A 22,972-nucleotide genomic window follows, 5' to 3' on the forward strand; every position below is an offset into this window, starting at 1 on the left:
TGGAGCTTTCACTTTGTGCTGCTGCTTGCATTCACCTCCGGGCCAAGCACAGACCCACCGACAACATTTCCAGCCAGCAGCTGAGGACAGGGAGCATTTCTGCTCCTCACAAACTGCGTGTTGCCGAGAAAGAGCCCCGGCAGCACAGCGTCCTCCCCGGCACTGCCTCCCAGGGCAGGAGGCAGCAACTTGGGATGCTCCTCCTGCCCAAAGATTCCGCAGCCCTGGGAGTGCAGGAGGAGGGAGGGAGCCAGGGCTCATCTTCAATGGCCTCTAAATGTCACTTGTGCCACCAAAGGACAAGGGAGCAGGGATCAGTGCTGGTGTTAGGCTGCAAATGAGCTTTCACAGTGTGAGTGATGGAAAACAAATTTTGAAAGGATTAAATGAGAGGGAGAAGGGAGGGGCCGGCTCTATGCGGATGAGGGCAGGTTGGTGCAGAGCCCAGCGGGGCAGCCAAGGAGCTGAGCAACGTTGGCTCCTGGGGGGTCTATTAACACCCTGGGTAGGTTTGCTCGTGGGCTTGGTGCTCCCTGCACAGGATTGCTGCACAGCAAGGGGCACACACACAGCTCACCGAGGGGCCACAAAACACCCTCTCACTTAGGGTTAAGGCAACCAAAGAGGGCAGAGCAGGCAGAGCTGCCTGCAGGAGAGAGCTTAAGTGACAGAGCTGCAGGGAGCAAGGACAGAGAGGCAGGGAGCGATGCACCAGCAGGGCCGGGATGGAGGGCAGGCAGGCAGGCAGGGGGATGAGGTAGCTGCCGGTCGGAGCCAGGGATGGACAGGGGCTGCAGGGGAGGAGGGGAAGCACTCGTGGGGCTGGCAGGCACGGCTGCATGCAGGGGAGCGTGTGCGCAGAGGAACACGGAGAAGGTGTTAGCTTGATCCCGCCTGTAAAGCGGCATGGCTCGGTGTCAGGGGGAAGCAAGAGCAGGCAGAGAGAAGGGGGAGGCAAGCCTCCGGCATGTCCGGGCCAGCTGGCTCCAGCCCAGACAACTTTCTTCAGCTTTCCAAAGCCAATTTCCTTGGAAGTGCTCCTAAAGCCTGGTGGCTCCCGCGGGGCGGCTCTGCCGTTGATCCTATCCAGAATGACCCCGAGCAGCAGCCTCCCCGTGCACCTGGGGGAAGCTGGGGGGAGCCCACCTCGCACCCCACAAGCACCAGGAACCCCCGTTACCTGCCCACAGGAGTGCACACCTAGCCGTGCAACGAGCTGGGTAGGTCCCGGGGCAGGGAAGGAACAAGCAGCCCGCAAACGAAGCCCGTGCCGAGGCGAGCCGTGCACTCACCGAGGTGTTCTGGCACTGGATGCTGGTGCTGTTGAAGCGCAGGGCGTGACGCGGGTGGTGCTGCCAGGGATGTGGAAGATGCACTCGTAGTTGCGCTGGCCAGACTGCGGCTGGGGCAGGTTCTTGGCCGTCAGGGTGATGGGTTTCACCACGCCCACAGGGATGTAGATCTGGGTGGAGGGCAGGATCTGGGGGCAGTCCTGCAAGGGGAACAAGGGGTAGCCGATGAGAGGGGAACACCACGCAGCCTCCCCCAGCACCCCTGCGACCCCCCCTTGGCTGGCAGGCTGGGCAATGTGCTGCAAAAATACCACCCTGAGCACACGTTTCAGTAAATCCTTATGTGCAGCCAACCTCAAACCAGCATCTCATGGCTGCTCTGACCAAAGCCCTGAAGACAGAAAAAGAGAGCACAGAGGAATCTGGTGGCAGGGCGGTGGGGTGTTTTCCACAGCTCGGGTTGATCCAGGCGGGAGGTGGGGAGAGGATTCAGCTCTGGGACCTGCAACCTGGTACTGCACCAGCAGCACACGTTTGGGTGAAATGACTGGTAACGAGATGGGGTTTAATGCCATCATTGCAGTCAGTAGGTTTCAGAATTAACACCCACTGGGCTTTGCATTGTCAGGCTACCCTCTCAGCCCTCCTGCTTCCCTTACAGCCTCCACCCCCTTCCTTCACAAGTGGACAGAAAAGCCTTTTCCCCCTTTGACACTGCAACATGCTTCTGCAGTGTTGCAGAGAACCTGCTCTGCAGCAAATTTTGCTACTGCTGCTTCTATCCACAGCCAGCTCAAAGCAGCATCACCCCAACCAGCCCGGCTGCGGGCCGCCCAGAAGACAGCGCCTCCGGCCAGGGGATGCTGGTGAGTCCAAGCCAGAGAAGAAGGCAAGGGGCTCAGCACCACCCTGCCAGCCCCGTGCTCCCCAGGGAAGGAGCTGTCGGGAGGGTAAAGCACTCGACTTTTAATAGCCACAGGCTCCCAGCTGCTCTGGGGGAGCCAGTGAGCCTTGTCTGCAAAGCACAGGGGAGCAGGAGGGAGCAAAAATAAATGAGCTCAGGCAGTAAACCAGCTCCGTGGCCCCGGCGGGTGCCACTTCGGCAACAACAGCCTGATGCAATCCCACGCTGGCTTTGCCGAGCTGGGCGGAGGTCTCGCACCTACGGCAGCAACTAGGGAATAACGTGTGCTGAAACGAGCTGCTCCGAAAACAGAAATGGCAGCAGCAGCGCCGGGGGTGGACGCAGCCGCCCCGCTGCTCTCACAAGGCTGCCGACGGCCGCAGCGCAGCTGCGGGGACAGCTCTTGCCCCAAGGCCACCGGCAGCCACGCATGGCCAATGCTGCCCAGCTGCCTCCTGCTGCCCTGCAGCAAGCCGGGCCGGACCCTGCACAGCACCGGGCTTTATCTCAGTAGGATTAATCTAACTTTCAAACGATGCAGAGAAATGAAAAGGAAATTGTTTCATTTAGCAAACATTGACAGAAAACCCCAACTCATTTCACTCTTTAAGTTTCCTGTTCTTCACAAGCCTGTATTCCCCAAAAGCACAATTTTTAAGGGAAGAAACTATTTATCCCCAAAACATGCTAAACGAAATGAAAGCAGAGAAGAACAGCGATGCCAGCCCCAACCTGGAGATGATGATGGGGCTGGGACAGTCTGGGGACCCTCGGAGCTGCTCTGCCACCTCCCTGCTCCATATCACGGCTGCCCCTCTGCAAAGGGGGGCTTCAGTTGCCCCCCCTTTCCGAATCAGCTCGAGGCTCACAGCGGGGAGACCCTGCGTGCCCGCTGCCATTTACAATGAGTGGCCCCCGCCGCTGCAAGGTGGTTGCTCCCCACTGGCTCCCAGCTCAGAAGTGCTGAGAGAGGGAGAAGTCCCCGCCTGCTTGATCCCCCTCCGCATTGCAGGGGGACCCCACGGGTGGCACACGCCTTCCGCACAGGGCAGGCACACACTTCAGCAAGGATTAGCTCCCAGCTCGCTCTCCAACACCTCCACCTCCTCCTTCTTCTGTAATTATTGCTGCCTGCCCCACCGGGGCGGTGGGTAAGTCCACGCCGCCCCAGCTGGGTTCACCACGGATGTTTGCAAGACCGGTGCCTGGAGAGTGCGGCGGGCACGTGCGTCCCTCTCCCTGCACAGGCAAGCAGGCAGGCGGGCTCGTTTTGCTGACTCGTGGGTTTGAGTCCCCCCGCGATGTCACATGCTCCGCATCTGCCAGCAGAAGTGTCTCATCCAGCAAAAATGTCAGCCTGCGCCCAAACAGGAAGCACCTGGTGCTGGTGGGCGCCCGGGGTGCCCAGAGGGGTGGGGGCACCGGGACAACTCATTTCCCCTACGAGCATTTCCAACCGCTGACAAAACTCGCCCCAGCATTGCCCGGCACTTACATCCCTTGGGAATGCTCTGCACAGCCCACGGAGCTCCCCATCCTGCCGAAAACAGCCCCCCCGGCAGAGCCCCGGCTCCCAGGAGCGGGGAGCTACGAAGGGATGGGACGAGCAGAAAAGCAAGACCCCAACACACACACATTCCCAAACATCACACAACTCGATTTTTGCCGTTAAAGCCGTTTTTCTAGCTGGATGAGAACATGACAAGAGTGTCCAGGTTTGCTTGGACAAGTAAAAGCCTTAGAGTCACGCTGCAAATGCTGCGGTTTGGGTTCCTCTGGCAGCTCCCAGCTCCAGCTGCAAGGCTGTGCCATCAGCAGAGATGGGGATGAAGGCAGTCTGGGGCTGGGCTTGACCCTGGCTTTGAGGTTCCCTCACAAAGTCCTCAGCCATTCCCACTGGTGAGGGAATGAAGAGCAAACACAAGCTGAACCTGCTTAGACTGAACCAACACACTTGGTCCCTGCAGGCCAGGAGCCTTTCACCCTCTGCAGCAGCTCTGCATCAGCAGGCAGCAGGGACTGTCACAGGAGAGCAGCTTTTTGGGACGGGAGACTCCAGCATCCATCACTGATCACCCCACGGCCACCACTGGGCACCACGAGTGGGGAAAAGCGAACAGCAGCCTGTGCTGCTTCATCACCCCTTCCCCAGCCCTGCACCCCGGAGCAAACCACAGAGGAAGGTGATCTCCGGAGCCCAGGCTTCAAAGCCACTGCAGCCAGCAGGCAGGGACATCCTTCCTGCTGCCGCCCGTTCCCAGGCACATTTACATGAGTGGTGGCTCCTACCCACGCCCTGTTCCTGCCCTGCCACCCCCAGAAATCCAGGCAAACATCCCCAGCATGCCCAGGACAGAGTCCCATGGCTCGCTCTTTGCGTTTTCCTACAAAACAGCTGCTTTCCCACCCAGGAAACCGTGGTGAAGCACCTGTGGGAACCAGCAGAGATGGAGTTAAGCGCTGCTGTTAACCCTGTCCCTGTCCTGACCAGTGCCCCCACACTCCAGCCAAAGCAGACAGACCAAATCCTGCTTAAAATAACCCTGCCAGTTAGACATCCTACCACAGAGAGGATGGGGCTGGACCGTCTACCATTAACTCGTCCAGTGGTGCCATGGGCTGGCACTGAGTCCCCCCACCCGCCACACCACCCTGCTGGGGACTGGGACAGCTGGGGATGGGGACGGGATGTCTCATCCCAGCCCGGACACGCAGCCCACAGCAGCAGCCGGTCTGAGGGTGTCTCGCCATCCCTGCCGGGAACTGCTGAGGCCACACCAATGTGCAAACAGGCTGAGCCAGGCGCTCCAAACCTCAAGCCAGGCACCGCTCCAGGTCCCAGTGTGGCCAAAAGGTCTGCTGGGGGACAGCCTGCCCATGCTGGGGAGCGACACGAGTTCCCAAGCAGCTGGTCCGTGGGAGAGCTGCACGCGTCCCAAAGACAACACCCCTGGGGGGTACAGCCAGATGCTTTTGGGTTTGCCTGGTAGGGAAGGGGGAAGAGCCCAGCAGCCTGACCATGCCCTCAGCGAGGGGAATGGGCAGACGAGAGCCACCGGGCTCCAGCGGTCTGGACACCACGTGTCGCATTTGCAGAAGCAATGCCAGGGCTGGCTGGAAGCGCAACCTCAAGAGCAGGCTTCTGGGATGCCTGTGACGGCCAGTCCCTCACCGGATTTCTTCAGGGCACAAGCTAGGAGAAAACAGCTTTTTCTGATCTTCTCACGTTACCAAATCCCCCCTCATGTGGGGCTGGGCTCGTTCTGGCCCATGCCAGACATGCTCGAGCACCCAGGAGCACTGTGCCACCCCCTTGCATTTGGATGACAACTCCAGGGACGTGAGGGACAGTGCCAGAGCCCGGAGTTTGGCCGTTTGGCTGAAGGTGCAGTGCAAAGCCATCGCGGCACCATCCAAGAGGCTGGCAGAGGGGCTGTGGCACAGCCCAGGCAGCTGAACGCTCACCAGTGGCGCAGGGGCAGTAGGGGCTGTTTGACAAGCGGAGTCCCGTTCCCAGCGCTCGCCTGTTGCCGTGCAGAAATGGCAAGCACCAACCCCGCCTGCACACACGCAGGAGCGATGGTTGGGCTTTTCCAGCTCTCCCAATGCACTTGGCTGAGAGGCAGCTTCACTCAGCTCCACGCCTGGAGTAAGGATCACAACGAGAGCCCAGCATGGCCCCATGCAGGGACACCACCATCTTCTGCAAGTCCCTCCACTCCTGAAGTCCTTGGAGGCTCCAAACTAGGGAGCACTCACATATCAGACCCAAGCAGCTGCCTTTGCAAGTTGCAAAGCCCAAATGTTCCCCCATAGACACAGCAGCTCCCCTGGGAGAGGCAGCAGGACCAGGCGCTCCAGCTTTCCACAGGGATGTGGTGGGTCAACCTTGGCTGGACACAGGATGCCCACCAGGTCGACCCACCCCAAGGGAGCAGAGAAGCCATGCAGGGCTCAGCACCAGTACACAGGAAGATGCTCCTCCATCCATCTCATCCCTGGCACGAAAGCGATGGTGCTGCTGGTAGCTGGGCAATTGTTGAGTAACGGCCCAGCTCTCCCATTCTCTCCTGTGAGAGAGCTCTTCGAGTGATGAGAGAGGCAGAGGGGGAGGAAGGGGAAAGAATTAATTGGGGCGTCTCAGCCACAGAGGGATTCGTCTGACTCTACACATGCTCCCAGCCCAGCACGGAAGCAGGGGGACATGGGGAAGACAACAGCCCTGACCTAGGACACCCACGAGCCCACAGGTCCTCACCGAGGATGAGGCCAGACCTCAGAAGACACAAATTATAGGGGATGGAGATTCACTCGGAGACACTGCTCCTCCTGAGTGGAAAGATGCAGAGGCAGGCTTCCTCTTGGTGCCAGCCAGGACAGCAAAGACCTTGGAGGACATCTCGGTTGCTTGCCTTCACACGTGGTCTGTGAAGCAGAGACAAGCCTTTCTTGTTTGCCTCTGCTCCTGGGGACCAGTCCTGGCCTGGGAGGCTGCTGGGACATGAGCTCTGCCAGAGCTCAGAGATGGGACTTTTTCTGAGATGATCTGGGCAAATGCTTTCTCCAGGACAACATGCATTTGAGCTGTTCCCGTGAGGACAGCATACGGCTTCGCTCTCCGCAGCAACCATCAGGCAGCAGGACCCTTCCCACTGGGCCCCTGCACAGGCAACTGGAAACCCAGGTAAGTTCAACCAGAGCCCCCTGCCAGGACAGGGACAGAGGAGAAACTCTCCTTCCCAAAACTCTCTCTTCAGGACCCAAATCAGCATTTACTGTAGAGCCAGCGGTTGCTTGCCAGACCTCCAGACCCAATCCAAGCAGCCAGCGATGCCACCAGAGGCTGGGGATGCCAGGACCTCCTGCAAGCGCCCTGCCAGTGACAGGTTTCCCCGGTGGGCAGCACGGATGCTGCGCAGGATGAATCCCCGCAAAAGAACATGTTTCTTAGCAAAGCATTTGAGACGAAGAAGGCGTGAGGTGTAGCTAAATGGTTTGTTTTACGGATTTCAACCTTCCCCTCTCTGAAAACAAGTTGTTCTGCAATGACAGTTCAGGCTTGCTCCCTTCAAAAACATCAAAGGAAAATGCTTTAGCGTCTCTGCCTTTGTTTTTCCCTTCATTCAGCCTAAAGTGCTCTCGGCTGCGCCCGGCTTCCCAAGCAGCCTCTCTGCAGCGACACAGCCTCTCCCCACCGGCACTTCCCACTCCTCCCTCACTGCTTCCCAGGCAGCGCCAGCACCCCAGGCAAGGCGGTGGGAAAGGTTTCCAAAGCAGTTTGCCCTCTTCTAAACCCTTCCCCGGAGGGCAGGGGGCCACGACAGGACCGGGACAGGAAAGGGGAGCCGGCTCACATCGCCTTACCTCGGAGAGCTTGACACGTCCCTCCAGGAAGGAGCAGTCGGCGGCGTTGTGGGTGCAGATGTGGCGGTACTTGCACCAGTGGCAGGGGAAGGAGCCGTTCACACAGGACAGGCAGCTGTGGAGAGAGAGAAGAGGGCAGTGTTAGGGCAACAGCGAGGCAGGGTCCACTGGGGCACTTCTCGGGATGCTTCAGCAGGACAGCATCCGTAGGCGATCCCGTATCTCTGGGAGGGAAGGACCCCCCATGCGTGGGGTGAGGGCTGTGCACCGGCAGGCTGGGAGGGGAGATGCCCGCACACCCTGGACCCCGGGGCTTTGCCCATGGCAGGGCGAGGGGAAACAGCCTTTCCGGCTTGTGCCCCAGCCAGAGCGGCCACGCTCCCTCCTCCGCTTGGCAAGTTGACCCTGCCCGCCCCACTCCTGGGCAGGGGCCGAGCTCCAGACTTTGGGAGCTTTATTTGGGTTCGCTGAAAGGCGATTTTAGCAAGAGGCGGCAGAACAAGAGCTCTGCACTGCAGGGGAACAGGGGAGAAAGGGCCAGATTAATGCACGCTCATTGAGAGGAAAATTATAACTGGCGAAAGGTTGGGTCAGATTAACATTTCGGGACTGTAGCGCCTTTCAGCCGCTCACAATAGGTTGTGTGTGACCCCCTCCCTCGGCCCCCCTCATCCTCAGCCCTCTACAGCCGCGCGTGCGTGCGTGCGCTTCCACCCCCTCCCTCCAGCCTGAGACGTTTCCGTCTCTCTCCCCAGCCTCCTCTCCAGGCTCTTTGTGCGGTGGGATCGCACGTGCCCCCCTCTCCTCGCCTTTCCTGGGGGATGCGCTTGGGCACCCAGGGATGCTGGGAGCCCCATGCTCTGCTCTGCACCCCTCTCACCAAAGAAACCAGCCCTGGGGACGTGATGCCTCTCCCCGACGCAGGAGGGGACATACAGAGTCCCCTCCTTGTGCAACCATTCACACGAGCAGCAGCCCAACAGCCTGTCCCCTTGCTAACCCTCCCCAAACGCACGCCCTCCCAGCACCACGAGGCATCCCTGTTTACAAGCACAGGGGATCCCCCAGACCCCCACATCCAGAGGGCGGCTTTCGGGGCCCTCACCCCTGTGGGGATGGAAGGGGCTGAGCCCTCCCCACCACGCTGTCCCGGGGCAGCAGCGAGGTCCCGCATTAATGCAGCAAGCCTTCACAGGGCAGGTCTGTACCAGGCATGTCCCGCGCAGCCCAAGCTGCCCTCCTGAGGAGGAGACGGGAGAGCTGCTGAGGCATAAGCTCAAAGGCAAGAAAAATAATCAGCCTGGCTTTAAAAAAAAAAAAAAAGAGAAGGAAAAAAAAAAAAGCAGCAGCACCGTTTTTCTCCCTAGAAGGCTCATACCTGCTCTCACTAATCCAAGCATGAACAAGATCAGGCCCAAAGCAATTATATTTAAACAAAGGCACGATCTTCCCCTGAACACAGCTCTGGCAGGAGGCAGGCAGCCCTGCCCAGTCTGATCCCGCTCCTAAATCACAGCTACCTCTCTGCCTCTACCCCCCAGGAAATGACGGGGAAAACACAGCATCACCTTGCAAGGCAGCAGAAAGAAAACCTTCCTGGAAAGGGAGATCCTCAGGTGGCAGGGCTTGGCACACCGAATCCCTCACCCTCCAGCACACTTGTCACTTTGGAGGTGTGGGGACGGCGCACGAGGGAGCCGCAGCAGCAGGCAGCTCAGGGTGTGGGCAGCGCAGGGTGCAAAAGCACACCTAGGGCTTCGCAGGCCACCGCTCCCTGCCCGCCCTGGGGTTTCACACACCATTACATATACAGCAAGAGCTTCCCAAATCCGTGCGCACACACTAAGGAAATATTTAATTAAGCTGCTTGCAAAGGGGGCTGGAAGTCATTTCCATGTTTTGCTCACATTTTCACTTCCAAATGAACAGCCCTTTTAGCTTTACCCACAAATATGCTAATGGAGATGCTCCTTATGCAAATATATGCAATTTTATTTCAGCTGCAGAGATTCAACTTAAAAGCAGAGCCATAGCCTCCTATCTCTGGTTGCTTTGATGGAGGGATGTGCGGAGGGTGGGGGAGCAGGGGACACAAACAAAGCAAAAGGACGGCTCCAGCCCTCTGGATAAGGGCTCAAGCAGCGACCGGTGGGCAGGCAAATCCAAGATGTGGAGGCAGCGGGGCAGGGAAAGCACGGGCTAATCCTCATGGAAGCAGAGCAACCACAGAGAGGTCATGTAAGAGAGGAGTGTGGTCCAAGCAGTTGCAAGCCACACACCAGGGCATAACCACCAACACTCCCATGAAACCAGCCCTCCGCAAAGGAGAGATTTTCCAGCCACCAGGTCTTTCAGGGTCTGCAAAAAGACTCCCTAGTCCCCTCTCCACCACCTCCCAAGGCACCTCAAAGCAGTCGGGTGAAGCACCCAGCGCAGCCCTGCCCCGGGCACCCCGACCCCCAGAGTTGCAGCTCAGCTCTGCAGTTCCACTCTGCAGTTCTTCAGGGCCAAAGCCAAATCTTGGCTATTTTGGGACCCTCCTCACCTGAGGGTCTCCTTTGCCATTTAACTACTGCAGGTCCCAGCTGGTCTCCTGCTCTCCATTTGCCAAAGGACCTAAAGCATCTCAGGTTATCCTCCACATATGCCTCAAGGTGCATGGTTCCCTCCCTCTTACTTCAGCCCTCGCAGCTGCTTTTAACTTAACCGAGCCATTTCTAAAGCCCCATCCTCAGAGACGGTTTTCACACTCTCCCTTCTGCCGAGGTTCTCCATCTGCCATAAGGACATCAAACGCCGCAGTAAGAGCACTCACCACCACACATCTCGCTCCACAGCATCTCTGCTGCATTTAGAGCCTGTCTGGGTCAGCACCCACCCCAGCCGGCCAAAGACTCTGTAAAGTGGCGAGCAAGTCAGGGCCCAGGTGCCAGTAACACGGCGAAACCCCGTTTCCAGTCTGCCACGGTCCTGCCGGCCTCGGCATGTCCGTTTGACCGCCCCAGCTCCCTGCAAGGCTGCCCAAAACGCCGGGCAGGAGCCGAGGCAGGGCTCCCTGGCTGCAGGTCAGGCTGGGCGGCGTGGCCAGGGCTGTATCCCCAGTGTGTCCGTGTGTCGCTGCTGTCTGTTCCCAGCGCAGGAGCAGGTTGCTCGGCAGCATGATGCCATCTGTGCCGTCTCTCTCCTTCCCACGGTCAGGCACTCTTCCCTCATCACTTCTTGCCTAAGAGGCTTTCATCACTCCTGATAATTAGAGGGAGGCTCTCCTTCATGTGTTGAAGTCCCTCCCCTCCCTGAAGCGTGCCGGGAGTGCAAGAAGCCCAGCCAGGCAGAAAACCGATGCTGGGGGTGCAGCGCAGACACGGACCCACAGCTTGCTCCCCATCTGCCTCCTCCCCAGCCCTGCCAGGGGCCAGGTGGAGACGAAGCCCAGGCTGGGCAGGGGGAAGGGGGTCAGACCCACCAGTGGTGCCCCCCTTGCCTCCTAATGTCCTTGTGCAGGAGGAGTGGCACCAGCCTCAGAGCTGCGTTTCAGGATCGCTCTGTGCAAAGTGTCCCATCCCAAAACAAGTCCAGGTTCGCTGCTGGCTTGCAACCTCCCTCAGAAAGAGCAGGCAGCCCTGCAGGCAGCAGGGCAGCTCTGCCCACCTCTAACTGACCCGGGGCAAAGCTGGAGCCTCCCCACAGCCTCCACACTTGCCCCCAACTCACTACGCAGCTGGGTCAAGACCTCCTGACACTGTTCCCCTCCACTTTCATAACCAATCCCAAACTTGCTAAGGTCGTGCTAGAGAAACACCTGACATGGCTGCAGAAAAGCAGCGGTGCAGACAGGGCAGCAGGACAGAGAAGGAGCATCTCAGAGCTGGGCACATCTCCAGGTGGGTGCAAGGCCACAAGCATTGCTGCAGGATGAGCCCAGACCCAGGGGTGGCTTCAGGGACCAGCTCCTCGCTGGGCGTGCGGGCAGCTCTGCAGATGGCACCTCCAGCCGCCACGGCGAGGCTGCAGCTGTCTCCACGCCTGATCCAAAGTGATGCTGCAGCTGATGGGAAGCACGGGAAGCCAGCGGCGCTGGATCCAGGCTCCTTGCTCACTCTCCTTCCCGCACTCCCAGCCCCAGGCGTGCCACATGCCTGAAGGAGCCCAGAGCTCTTCAGCGTGCTGAGCAGGGAACGCAGAAAACAAAACCTGCGTCCACAGGGGTGAGATAAGCCTAAGCAGCAAACATGAGAGGAACAGGGGGTGCAAGTATTGCACACACACGCACAGACACTGAGACTATTTCCATGGAGCAGCGTGTTCCTGGAGGAAGGACACAGAGTGAAGGGTAGGGCGGAGGGATGGGGGCAAGCTGAACGGCATCAAGAGCAGAGCAGGGGAGGTCCATGAGAAGGGAAATTATCAACACAGTGCTGATGGAAACAGCATCTGCGCACGCACAGCACAGCCTGCCTGTGAGCCCCCCGACTGCTCCTCAGACCTCCTCTTGGCAGAAGGATGCATCCTTAGCGAATACTCAGCTCCGGCGCAGCCTGCAGCTGGAGCAACAGCTGTCAGGGGTGAGGGGCTGAACTGGAGTGCTTTGGGCTTTACATCCGTCTCTCTGCCCCAGGGAGAGGGGGAAATCCTGAAGAGCAGCGGGAACAGACAGTCAGTACCCTCCAGGCTCCTACACAGACCTACGGGCAGCCCTGCTCTTCCCGACCAGTGCCCAGATCCAAAGCCGGGAGAGGCGCGGGGTGGGAGATCAGCTCTCGCCTCCCTCCATCCCTGCCTATCTCAGTCCGTTTCTGCCCTTCCTTTCATGCCAGCCTGATGCTTTTCCATTCCTGCTGGGTTTTGCCAAGGGCCTTACTCACAGGGTAAGGGGCTGGGCATGCAGACCCGCTGCAGGGTGGTCCAGGGCATCCACCATCACGCTGGCTGGAGGATGCAGAATCAGGCCCTGGTTTTTAAGGTAATTCACTTGAAACACGTCCAGCTGCCTCCCCTCACTGAAACACAACACCAAGCTGTACCAGCCCTCCTCATTCACAACAAACGTGACATAAACCAGGTTATCCCAAGCAGTCTCTGGGGCCATCCTACAGGATTTTCCACCTGCCCCAGCCCAGGAATACACAGGGATCTGTTACCGCCTCACAGCTCAGCCATGCTAACTCAGATACACTCACTCAACTGCTTGCAGCCATCTGTCCATGCCTTCGAAAAGAAAGCATCTGTAAGCATCTGGAAACAAGCAGCGCTGGGCCAGCGGAGAAGCAGCCACGCCGTGTGCAGGCAGCTCGGTGGTGCGGGCAGCCTGGAGGCGCAGGCAGCCAGAAAGGCTGCAGCAAGGAGCCCAGCAGCACAAGGGCTGGCATCGTCCCACGGGTGCCAATGGGTGCCTCAGCCACCAGAGCAGCCCAGCCCTGCGGCTCCCAGCCCCTGGCACATGCATTAAAATCCCATTTACTTAATGGAGGCTTATAGGGAAAGCCTGACCTGTGGGACAGGGCCACGGCACAGTCACACCTCTCCGGCCAGGAGGAGTTAGAGCCGCTTGGCATGTCTGGCCCTTGCTCAAGCCTCAGAGAAATTCAGCACCCTGCAGCTGATGGGACCCGGGTGTCACAACCACCACTGCAGCGAGGCACAACCATGAGGCTGGAAGCATCACGACCACCTCCTGGATAGGAGACACAGCACGAGCGTGCACCAGTACAGGTTTCCAGGCTGCTCGGATCCCCTCTCGGCATCAGACCCGCTGACATGTGATTTTCCCCCTTCCCCTGTGCCACCACCTGGATTTTTGCTTCCACGTTGCAATGGCTGGTCATGCTGGTGGGGAGATGTGCTGGGCACGTCGGTGCTCGAAAAACCAGCAGCACTGCAAAACCTACCCACAGCGTCGAAGGAAGCGCCAAAGGCTCTCGTCTTCCTCCCCGTTCCCCTCCACTTGCCACCCACCTCCCCGCAGCCAGGCTCTCTGAAAAGCCAAACCACAACAGGATTTACGAAGCAGAGTTTCCAGAGGAGAAACCCAGAGAGCAAACACAGAAATAGTGGGAAGAAATACATCTTGGTATTCGCTGGAATTGCTCGCTGGCTTTCCGGGAGGATTCCCCACTCGCCCACCTTGCCGGCAAGTGCGGGCTCTGCTGGAGGCAGGCAGGGAGCCTGGTGTTACATCTTTATCTTGAAAGAGGACTCATTTTCCCACAAATGCTTTGAAGAGGGAGTTTAATGCTGACAAAGACGACCTCAACATCTGCCCGCGCACGTGCTGGACACGGGCTGATTCATTAAACGATCAAAGGCACCGAGCGGTCTTTAAATGCCTGCGCTTCATCGGTGCCCCATAGGAAAGCCCCAAGGGAATCCACCCCGGTCCCTGCCACGGGGTTTTCCATCCCATCCTCCACCGCAGGAACCAGAGCCTGTCCCCAGGAGCTGCAGACGAGCCTTCACGGGCAGCCCTGCTCCCGCACCATGGGCTGGCAGCGACCCTCAGCCACCCACGTCCCCCTTTGCAAGGGACCCATTTTTCTGCATCGACCTCCAGGTTTCCACTCCCCTGTTCAATGCATCTCTCACAGCTCAGCCAGAAACATCCCCTGCCTGATGCACAAACCTTCAGGAGCAAGATGCCCAAAAGATGCCACTGCCTGGAAACACCTGCCTGAGCCCCACAGGAGCCCTGAGGCTGCCAGGGTGCTGTACACCAAGCTGGGACCCCCAGAAACTTGCCAGGTGACCCTGCTGGAGCAAGGAATGGAGCCCCAGAGAGGGCACGGAGAAGTACCCTGGGAGCCAGTGATGCTGGTCTGCGATGGGAACAGTCCTGTCACACCGGGTGACACTATAAAGCCCTGCAATAACAGATGGGACAGCAACAGGACTCTATCTGGAAGGCACCCCCTCAGCCTGGACCATCACAAGCCCAACATACAGGCAGCGCAACCTCCTCTGTATCCCTCCTTCCCTGTAGGAGAAGGTATTAGACATATCTTCCCTTCTGCAACCCCTCCCTGGACCAGGCTGGTTCCAGCAGTCCTTGAAAACGCACGGGAAGAAGAGTTTTGCAAGGCTGTGAGAAACAAGAGCCTGGATGCTTGCACAGGATCAGTCCCACAGCCTGCAAAAGGGCTTTAACGGCGCCTTTTGCTGATGCCTTTCCAGATGTCTGCTGAAAATAAGAAGGGTCAGACTCTCCCTGGTGTACACAGTGGAGCTGTGTTGGCTTCCCTGGAGCCACCCCAGCTGACACCAGTGAAGAGCTGCCTTATAATCCTCCCATCTCTCCACAACCATCTGAAAAATCTCACCTAAACGTTTCATCCTCAGCTGAGAAATGATTCAACACGCAGGCCTCTGGCTTCCAACCTAAGCAAAGCCACCCAAATATAAAAAGAAAACATAATGCACAGCGATCGGAGATCTCCACAGGAAAAACATTAGCCTTGTGGAAAAGCATATTGTACCTAATACAGAATTTATCAGGCTGACGTATAGATTTTCCTCCACAAAATATGAAACCTGGATCTGAAAGGCTATTAACTCCAAAGAGATCCATTAAAGACGCCTGTCTGCAAATGGTATTTAAAAGTATTGCATCACCCTAGGTATAGTCATGCTCTTTGGCCATGACTCGACTGCAGGTCACATAGTTAAAACTGCCTCCAAACCCTAAAATTCTTGACGTAAAGAAAATAATAATACTGTTCACCAGCCTAGAACATGGACTTTTCTATCAGCTCCAACCGGAGTCCATAAATATTAATGTATCCATAATTAGCCTTTTTAAATAATGCATCCAAAATTAAACATCAACTCGGTAATAAATCAGTCAGGGCTCTTTGTTGTAGGTTTGTTGGGGGGCGGGGGGGGTTCCCCCTCCTGTGTCAGGCACATAAAATAAAATGCCAATTCCCTCACCACCTCTTCCCGCTGGATCAAGATGCTGGAGCCCCAATTGGACCGAATCCGATGCCATTTGTACTTAAAAGTTTTCTTTCTTTCATTTAGAAAAATAAAAGTCACATCTGCTTTTTGATTTGCAAAATAATGACATGCAGCCAGCCCGAGCCAAAGCTGAGCTAATGTTATTGAAACCACACGACGTGAAGGGAGACAAAGCTCATCATCTCGGGAGTCAAGGTGAGGGAGAAAGTCAAGTTTGCAAACTCTCTTCTCCCTCGCTGGCACAGCACTCCCAGGAGCCGAGACCCACTCCCTGTGCAAAGAGCGGGCAGGGCAGAAATCCCTGTGATGCACAAGGTTTGAAGGGGCTCTCTCTGACCCATCCCCCTCGGAGCTCACTGCAGGTACCCAACCGGGGCACCCGCATCTCACCTGCTTTTCCCCGATCAAAGTGGGAAATCCGAACAGGCTTTGGAGGAGCCGCCTGCAGCAGAGCCCCCCAAGCCAGGTTAGACACTTCGCAAAAAGCCGCCCAAAAGAGATCACTCTGCATTTGCTTATCTATAATTACTGATCAGCCGGAGCGCCACCATCCGTGGGAGGTTTCTGGCAGGGTAATGAAATCGCTTGCATTCTTGAGCTCCAAATTCTTTGCCCAAATACACCCCAGCATCTCCTCTGATGTTCCCACAGCAGAGCCATCTCCCCGCCACTCAAGCACACCGTCCGCAGCTTCTCATCAGGAGCTCGCTGTTAGAGGCTTTAGACACTCTGCTTAGACAGCATATCAATAATCCACACCTCCTCTATTTTATCACATGCATATCTCAAACTGCCTAAAAACCCATATGTGGAGTACATTTCACAGCAGCCTGACAAGAAAGCAAATTCACAATTACTTCCAGTTAGGAAATTCTTGGGTAAACGCCCCAGGACATGCAGCATGTTCCATCCCATGTTGCTCTAACTTTCCAGCTTGCTCTCCAGCAAGCCTGGGAAGCAGGTACTGTCACAGGAAAACACAGGCTTCTCCTTTTGCATCACCAAGTCACTCCTATTAACTGTTTCCAGGAATAAGAAGATGCTCGGCATTTTCGGTCACATGGATTGCTACAGTCTGCAATGCAGTAAACTCGCTTTTTCTTCCAAAGCTTTGCCAAACCCAAAGCCCTGTTTTTAAGTGAGGTTCTGCCCTGATGCTACAAGTTCCCACACGCTCAAACCAGCTGTGGGTGCTCTGGTCACCATCCCAGTTTACAAGGCCAAAAGGAGGAGGTTTCTCACTGCAAACACCATTATACTCGACTGCCCCTTCCTCTTGCAACATCAGCATGCACAAAGCTGAGATCTCTCTCTCCCAGTCTCACATTGCCCCACCAATCTGTTCCCGGAGCACTCTCACGAAGCCCAGGCCACTTACGACTGATGGACGCTGCAGTTGTAGAAGACAAAATCCACGGAGGCAAACTTCTTCCCCGTCTCCTTAGATTTCAGGTAGAGCTTCACCACTCGCTTGTCCCCTGGGAGAGAACCAGGCAGAAAAAGGCATCAGAAAGGACACAGTGCACAGCCCAGCATTCAGCCCAAGGCTTGTGATGGGCTGGAGGGAGCTGGGCATCACCACTCAGCCCAGTTAACTAACAAAATCCCCTGAATCTGGCAATAAAAAGAGTGTTCACCCACTCCCGCTCAGCTGCCAAAGAGGCCAGCAGAGCCCAAGTACAGCTCTGAGCCCCTACAGCTAACTGCAGCCTGCTGGCATGGAGGCAGGTGCCTTGGGTTGTACTGGTGGTACTGAAGGGGAGCTTAACAGTTCTGGGGTCAGCAGAATGTCCTAGAGCCCATGGCCACCTACAGCACATCTGCCCAGGAACAGTCCATAGGTGGGAACGAGGCCAGGGTGCCCAGGACTGGTGCACAGACCACTACAGTGTCAGCAAGTAACTGTGCCCATGGCTTGGAGGAGACCAAGGACCAGTCCCCCATGAGCAGCAACGTCCTTCTCCTCCTACACCCTGAGAACACAACTCAGGTCCTGCTCAGGGGCCAGGGATCGCTGTCACGGGAGGACTGTCCTCCTCCACATCTGCCTGTGGGGCAACAAGTAGGACAAAGTTTGCCTCGGGCTTTCTTCCCACCCTGGGGCACAAGCTCACCGCGGCCCCTGGTGATGGGGATGACATCCTTGGCAGAAGGAGAGCTGCAGTAGATCTTCCCATCTTCAATGCGGCTCTCGGACTCGGTGAAGTCTTCGAAAGAGCAGTTGACTCCCGCCGAGAGGTCTGGGACATTCCAGGCCTGCAGGACCAGCTGGGGAAGAGAGGCAAGAGCATCAACACAGAAAACTAGCAAAAGACTCCTCTGTGTCTGCTATATGTAAGTCCAGCCAACAGAAAAGACCAGGGGTGCAATCCCTCCTCTGCCACCCACACGTGGTGGGGAGACTTGCTCCGGGCTTTTGCAAGCAAGCCCCATCCATGGACCTCCCCGCTCAAGCAAGGAGCGTGGATTTAAATGGGTTAAAAGACAGAACGACTCACAGCCTCCTGTCCTCACCATACCACAAGCCATTACACCTCACCTCTCTACAGAGACCAAGCACAGCGTCTGGGCTAAAGACTGTTTCGCGGAAAGGCATCCACTCCGGCAGAGCCAAGGAGGGGAGGAATCCACCTCTTCCTTTGCAAAGTCATTCCCAGGGTCAGCAGTTCTCACTTTACAAAACACTTGCCTTATTTCTAATTTGAATTTTTCACAGCTTCCAGCCATTAGTTCTTGTTATGCCTTTCCCTGATAGATTAAAAAGCCCTTTAGTCCCTGATATTTGCTCCTTGTAAAGGCACTTATACTCTGTAATCAAGTCACCTCTTAATCTTCTTTTTGATAAGCTAAGCAGATTGAGCTCTGGAAGTCTCTCACTGCAAGGCATTTTCTCCAGCCTTCAACTCATTTACATGATGTTTACGGGAGGTTTTCAGCCTCTCCCTTTAAAAGCTGGACTCCAGCCTGAGCACAGCATCCCCATGTCGACCGTACCAGACCTCTGCGCAGCACCCAGCCATCGGTCAGGGAGATAACCACCTGAGAGGTGAAAACACCGCCCAGCTCCTGGCTTCGCCCAAGGAGCATCGAGAGCCCCACAGCAAGGGCTCAGACCCGGCACCACTTTCCAGGACACCGGGCGAACGCCGGTCTTCTCCCTCCATGTCTAACTTTAGACTTGGCAATATCAACCCCCAATTTCTCTGCTAAACCAGCCCCACTCAAACCCAACTGCTCTGAAGGAAATCTCACCCCATGCCACCCACTCAGTCCCAGCATCCCAGCAGGTCCCATCCGCAGCCGTCTCGCATTTATCTCCACGTTCCCAATGAACGTTAGCCCCTGCAGAAGCGCTTTCCAAACCATTTCCATCCGGTGACAATTCCCCTCTGATGAGGACTTTTTGAGATCTGTCACGGAGCCAATTTTTAATCCACTTAACACGTGCTTTATCAATATTGTATAATGCTAATTTTTAATCAGAACTTTGTGTTGTACCAAGTCAAATGCCTTGTAGAAGCCTAAAGACATCACATCCCCGCAGTCTCTCTTCTAATTCAAGTCATAATTTCATCAAAGAACAAAATGTGGTTTGCTTGACATAAAACCATGTTGACTGGCTTTAATTATATTCCCATCCTTAAATCTTTATCAGTTGTATCCTGCACCAGTTTTTTTCCTTTAGTTTTTCTAAACCTGATGTCAAACTAAGCAGTCTCTGACCATTTGGTCCTTTCTGCATCTGGGCAAAAAAAACGAGCACCTTTTCTGTTTCCGGGGCTTTTCTCAACATTCACTTATTTATTACAAAGTCATATTATTACAAATATCCGCAGGCCACGGAACTCTTTGGTCAACTCTTCTAGGACTCCTGAGTGCCAGATATCCAGACATGGCAGTTTTCAAAACTTTATTGCTAGTATACGCTGTTTTGTATTCTCTTCATAGTGCTAATGGCCTGGAAAATACTTCAGGGAAGTCCATCATCCTTTCTGTCTGCACAAAGAGAGCAGTGAGTTGTGCATCGAAGTCTCATCCCAAAATATCTACTGGAGGCCAGGGTCAGAGACAGGCTATTGAGCTAGATAGATCGCTGGCCTACAAATGGCATCTCTGATGTTGGAGTTTGTATTACGGAGAAATATTTATTGCTCAGTTATGTCTTTTCTGAATAATCATCAACTGGTTTATTATCTCCATCAATAGCCCAGCCCTCATCAATGCCCTGCACTTTGCTATGTTTTATTTGTCTCGGACCTCTCTTCCCCTTTCTCCCTATTTGTCGTATACTCATTATTTATTTTTAATTGCTGCCTCCCCAGCTGTTGCCTCCAGAGGGTCAGGAGGTGGCTGGGGGGGGTCCGTGGGCTGCAGATGTGGCTTACCGGGACCTCCGACATGGTGACCGAGATGTTCTTCGGCTGGACGGTGAGCTGGACGCACTGCCGCAGGTCAGAGGCAAAGCGCTGGGGCTCATCTGCCCGCTCGCACCGGTCCTTGCGTGAGCATCTGGAGGGGGATGAAACCACCACGGTGAGGAGGAGAATCCCCCGGGGTCCTGCACAGCTCTGGACTGACCTCACAGCAGACAGACCCTTTGGCACGGAGGTGATGCCCAGCTAGGGACCTTGGGTGCCTTGGGCCTGTACGGGAGCTCTGCTTTCCCCTGGTGCCAGCACTGGGGACTTCTAGGGGTCTTTTATGTTCAGCTTTTCTTATTGGCACAAAGATGCCGAACCCGGGAGCCCATGGGCAGGATTAGGGGCCCTGCCAGCGGCTGCGCTGCACGTGGGTGCTTATGAGCACTGCCCGGGTGCCGTGGGAAGGGATGACAGACCCCTTGGACCACTCCATCCCCCCATGGTTCAAGGCTGAATTCCAGGAGATAGTCCCCAAGGAGAACAGCGGTGGAGATGGGCACAGTTTGCAAACCGTGGTTTGCTGGCATGGCCCCGGGGCCGAGCCTGTGGTACTTACATGTTGTGGAGGACGCACCAGCCGCAGTGGGGGTCCCGGGAGCCCAGGCACAGCTCGCAGCTCTCATACTGCTCGCAGCTCTCCACCGGCACCCGCATCACCTGCAGGGAACAGGCAGGGAGTGAAGGGGGACGGGCTGTGTGCTTCCCCGCTGTGTCCATGCCCAGACCTCACAGAGACGGGACTCACCCTGGCCTGCGGCTCCCGTCCCGTTAGAGAGGAGGCAGCGGTGGGGAGCAGGCTGAGCCCCCACCATCACCCGCTCCTCTCCCGGGCAGCACATTTGCAGGCAACGCTTCCACCCCAGGGAGGCTTTTACCCCAACCAAGCTCCTTCCGCCATTGCATCTTTGTAGGGTTGCAGGAGCGGGCTGTGCCAGCTCAGCCCCGCGCCAGCTCCCGGTGCCAGCCAGGCATCCCACGGCTGCCGCAGCCCTGCTCCGAAAGGGTTACCAGTTCTTTATTAATTGCTCCTCCAGATTTGATTAAAATCCCCTCATTCTCCAAGCCCTTCGAGCTCTGTTACAACTGTTCATTTAATTACTTTCCACCAGCACTCTGATAACACCGAGCTGTAGCAGGGAAGAGAGCAGGTTTTATTAAGGAGAGGGGAGGAGAAGAGGGGGGACGGGGAGGGGGTGCAGGGAGCTGCCTGCTCACCTGCTGTGAGGAGCCGGCAGCACTGAGCAGCTGCCCGCACCTGCCGCACTCGTGCCTCAGTTTCCCCACTGCTGCCACGGGGCAGGACTCACTCGTTAATTAAAATATGCAAACTTCTCTACTGAAGGCTAAACCCAGGGTGCTCTCCCTCCTCCCAGCCCAGCAGGGCATGGGCTCAGCGTGATGCCTACAGGGCTGGGATAAGGCTGGCCAACCAGTACCCTTTGGTTTGCATACCGATGAGGATACCTGTAGCGTTCCCATTTGTTTGTCCCTGACATTGCCTCAGGCAGGCAGTGGCGAGGGGGTTGGCAGCGGGTCCCCCCCAGGCAGACCCCGCACAGGCACGTGCTGGCTCCCAGCAACCATGGTGGCCCTTGGGGGAGATCCCCAGTCCAGGTCAGCATAACTGCCCCCCACCCGGCATCCACGTCTCCAACACCTCCCCTGCAGAGGGGAGGCTTAGCTGAGCCAGGCCTGGGACAGAAACACAGCCAGGGACAGAAACACGGCCCAGGACAGCTGCACAGAGGAGCGCAAACGCAGTTTCTGCCTTGCCTGGAAAGCCGCAGGTTTCCTGCAGCAGAGCAGAAACCAGAGACAGGCACTGGGTGGAGGAGGGAAAGGGCTCTGCTGTCCCCACAGGGCTGTCTAGACAAACCCACTGCCCTACTCCAGCATCCTTCCCCCTCCCAAGCCCCTGGGCTGGCAGCCAGGAGACCTGTTATGCTCCGAGCTGCACTGCAGTCCCACTCGCACACATCTCTGCTGGGCATAGGAGTGGAGATGCTGCGCGACACAGGCATACCACATCCCAGCACGGCCACCCTGCATCACCCCACCGGGCACAGCGTGAGTCCCCGCTGACACTGGATCCAAAAAGTGCCACCACTATGGCATGAATCTGCTTCACTCGCTCCAATGCAGCCTGTGGATGGATGAACTCGCACCAGCAAGCTCTCCGGCAGGTCAGGGATCATGCAAACACTTGCAAAGCCAACCAAAACTTCCTACCATGAGCCCCAACCGCACTGCCAGGACGGCAGCACCGGATCCGGATCGGGTCTGTACCTCCAGTTGGCTCAGTATGAGCAGAAGCAGGGACCGAGGGGTGCACGCCAGGGCCTGGGGGCACACCAGCCCCATGTCCTCTCTGCCCCAACGTGCAAAAGCAGCCGCTCCAGAGGAGAAAAAGCCATTTGGAGCAAGGAGCTTCTGCTAACCTGCAAAAACCCTGCTCGGGAGGGGATGGCCAGAACAGGGAGGAGGTTTATGGCCAGCCTCTTGCAGCAAGGAAGGGTCAAGGAAGCCCTTGGTCTCCAGGGACCATGGGGATTTCAAGCAGCTGCTGCTAACAATTAATGCCTGGGGCATGGCCCCAGGGAGGAGAGGAGCAGCAGGGCCACAGAGTCAGTGCCTCGGGGCAGTGTTTTTGCAGAGAGGAGCAGGGACGAGCTGCCTCCGCGCTCTGGGACAGGAGTCTCCAGGCAGCCCCAACGCCAGGATGCAAAGGTCAGACCCCACCAGGGAGCTGCCCGAAAGGCTTCCCAGCGCACGGGACTGGAGGCTGGGGCTGCAATGTGGGCTGCTAAGTCAGGATTGCAGAGGGGCTGCCGTCCCCTCCCCTTACCTGTTTCTCAGTCATGGCATAGATGTGCTGGCGGTCGGGGCTCAGCACCAGGTCTCGCAGGATGGAGCTGCCCTCATGGGCCACAACGTTCTCATACTGCAGCGCTTGGTGCTTCCTCTCGGCTGGCAAGTCCACCAGGATCTGCGGGGAGAGCAAGAGGGGGTGAGCACAGTCCCACGTGCACCTCAGCCCCTACCCA

General features: G+C 56.9%; 1 protein-coding gene across 1 annotated transcript in view; it reads right to left on the bottom strand.

Annotated features, from left to right (window-relative positions):
* Positions 1 to 22,972, bottom strand: part of PLXNA1 (plexin A1) — a 107,310-nt gene that overhangs the window by 46,426 nt on the left and 37,912 nt on the right. Inside the window, 8 exon segments of the mRNA XM_050904413.1 lie at positions 1,293 to 1,336; positions 1,339 to 1,492; positions 7,561 to 7,675; positions 16,886 to 16,985; positions 17,622 to 17,775; positions 19,893 to 20,016; positions 20,485 to 20,585; positions 22,774 to 22,914. Coding sequence (XP_050760370.1) covers positions 1,293 to 1,336; positions 1,339 to 1,492; positions 7,561 to 7,675; positions 16,886 to 16,985; positions 17,622 to 17,775; positions 19,893 to 20,016; positions 20,485 to 20,585; positions 22,774 to 22,914 — 933 coding nt within the window.

This window comes from Gymnogyps californianus, chromosome 13 (genome assembly GCF_018139145.2).
Source record: "Gymnogyps californianus isolate 813 chromosome 13, ASM1813914v2, whole genome shotgun sequence".
In the NCBI taxonomy this organism is placed as follows: Eukaryota; Metazoa; Chordata; class Aves; order Accipitriformes; family Cathartidae; genus Gymnogyps; species Gymnogyps californianus.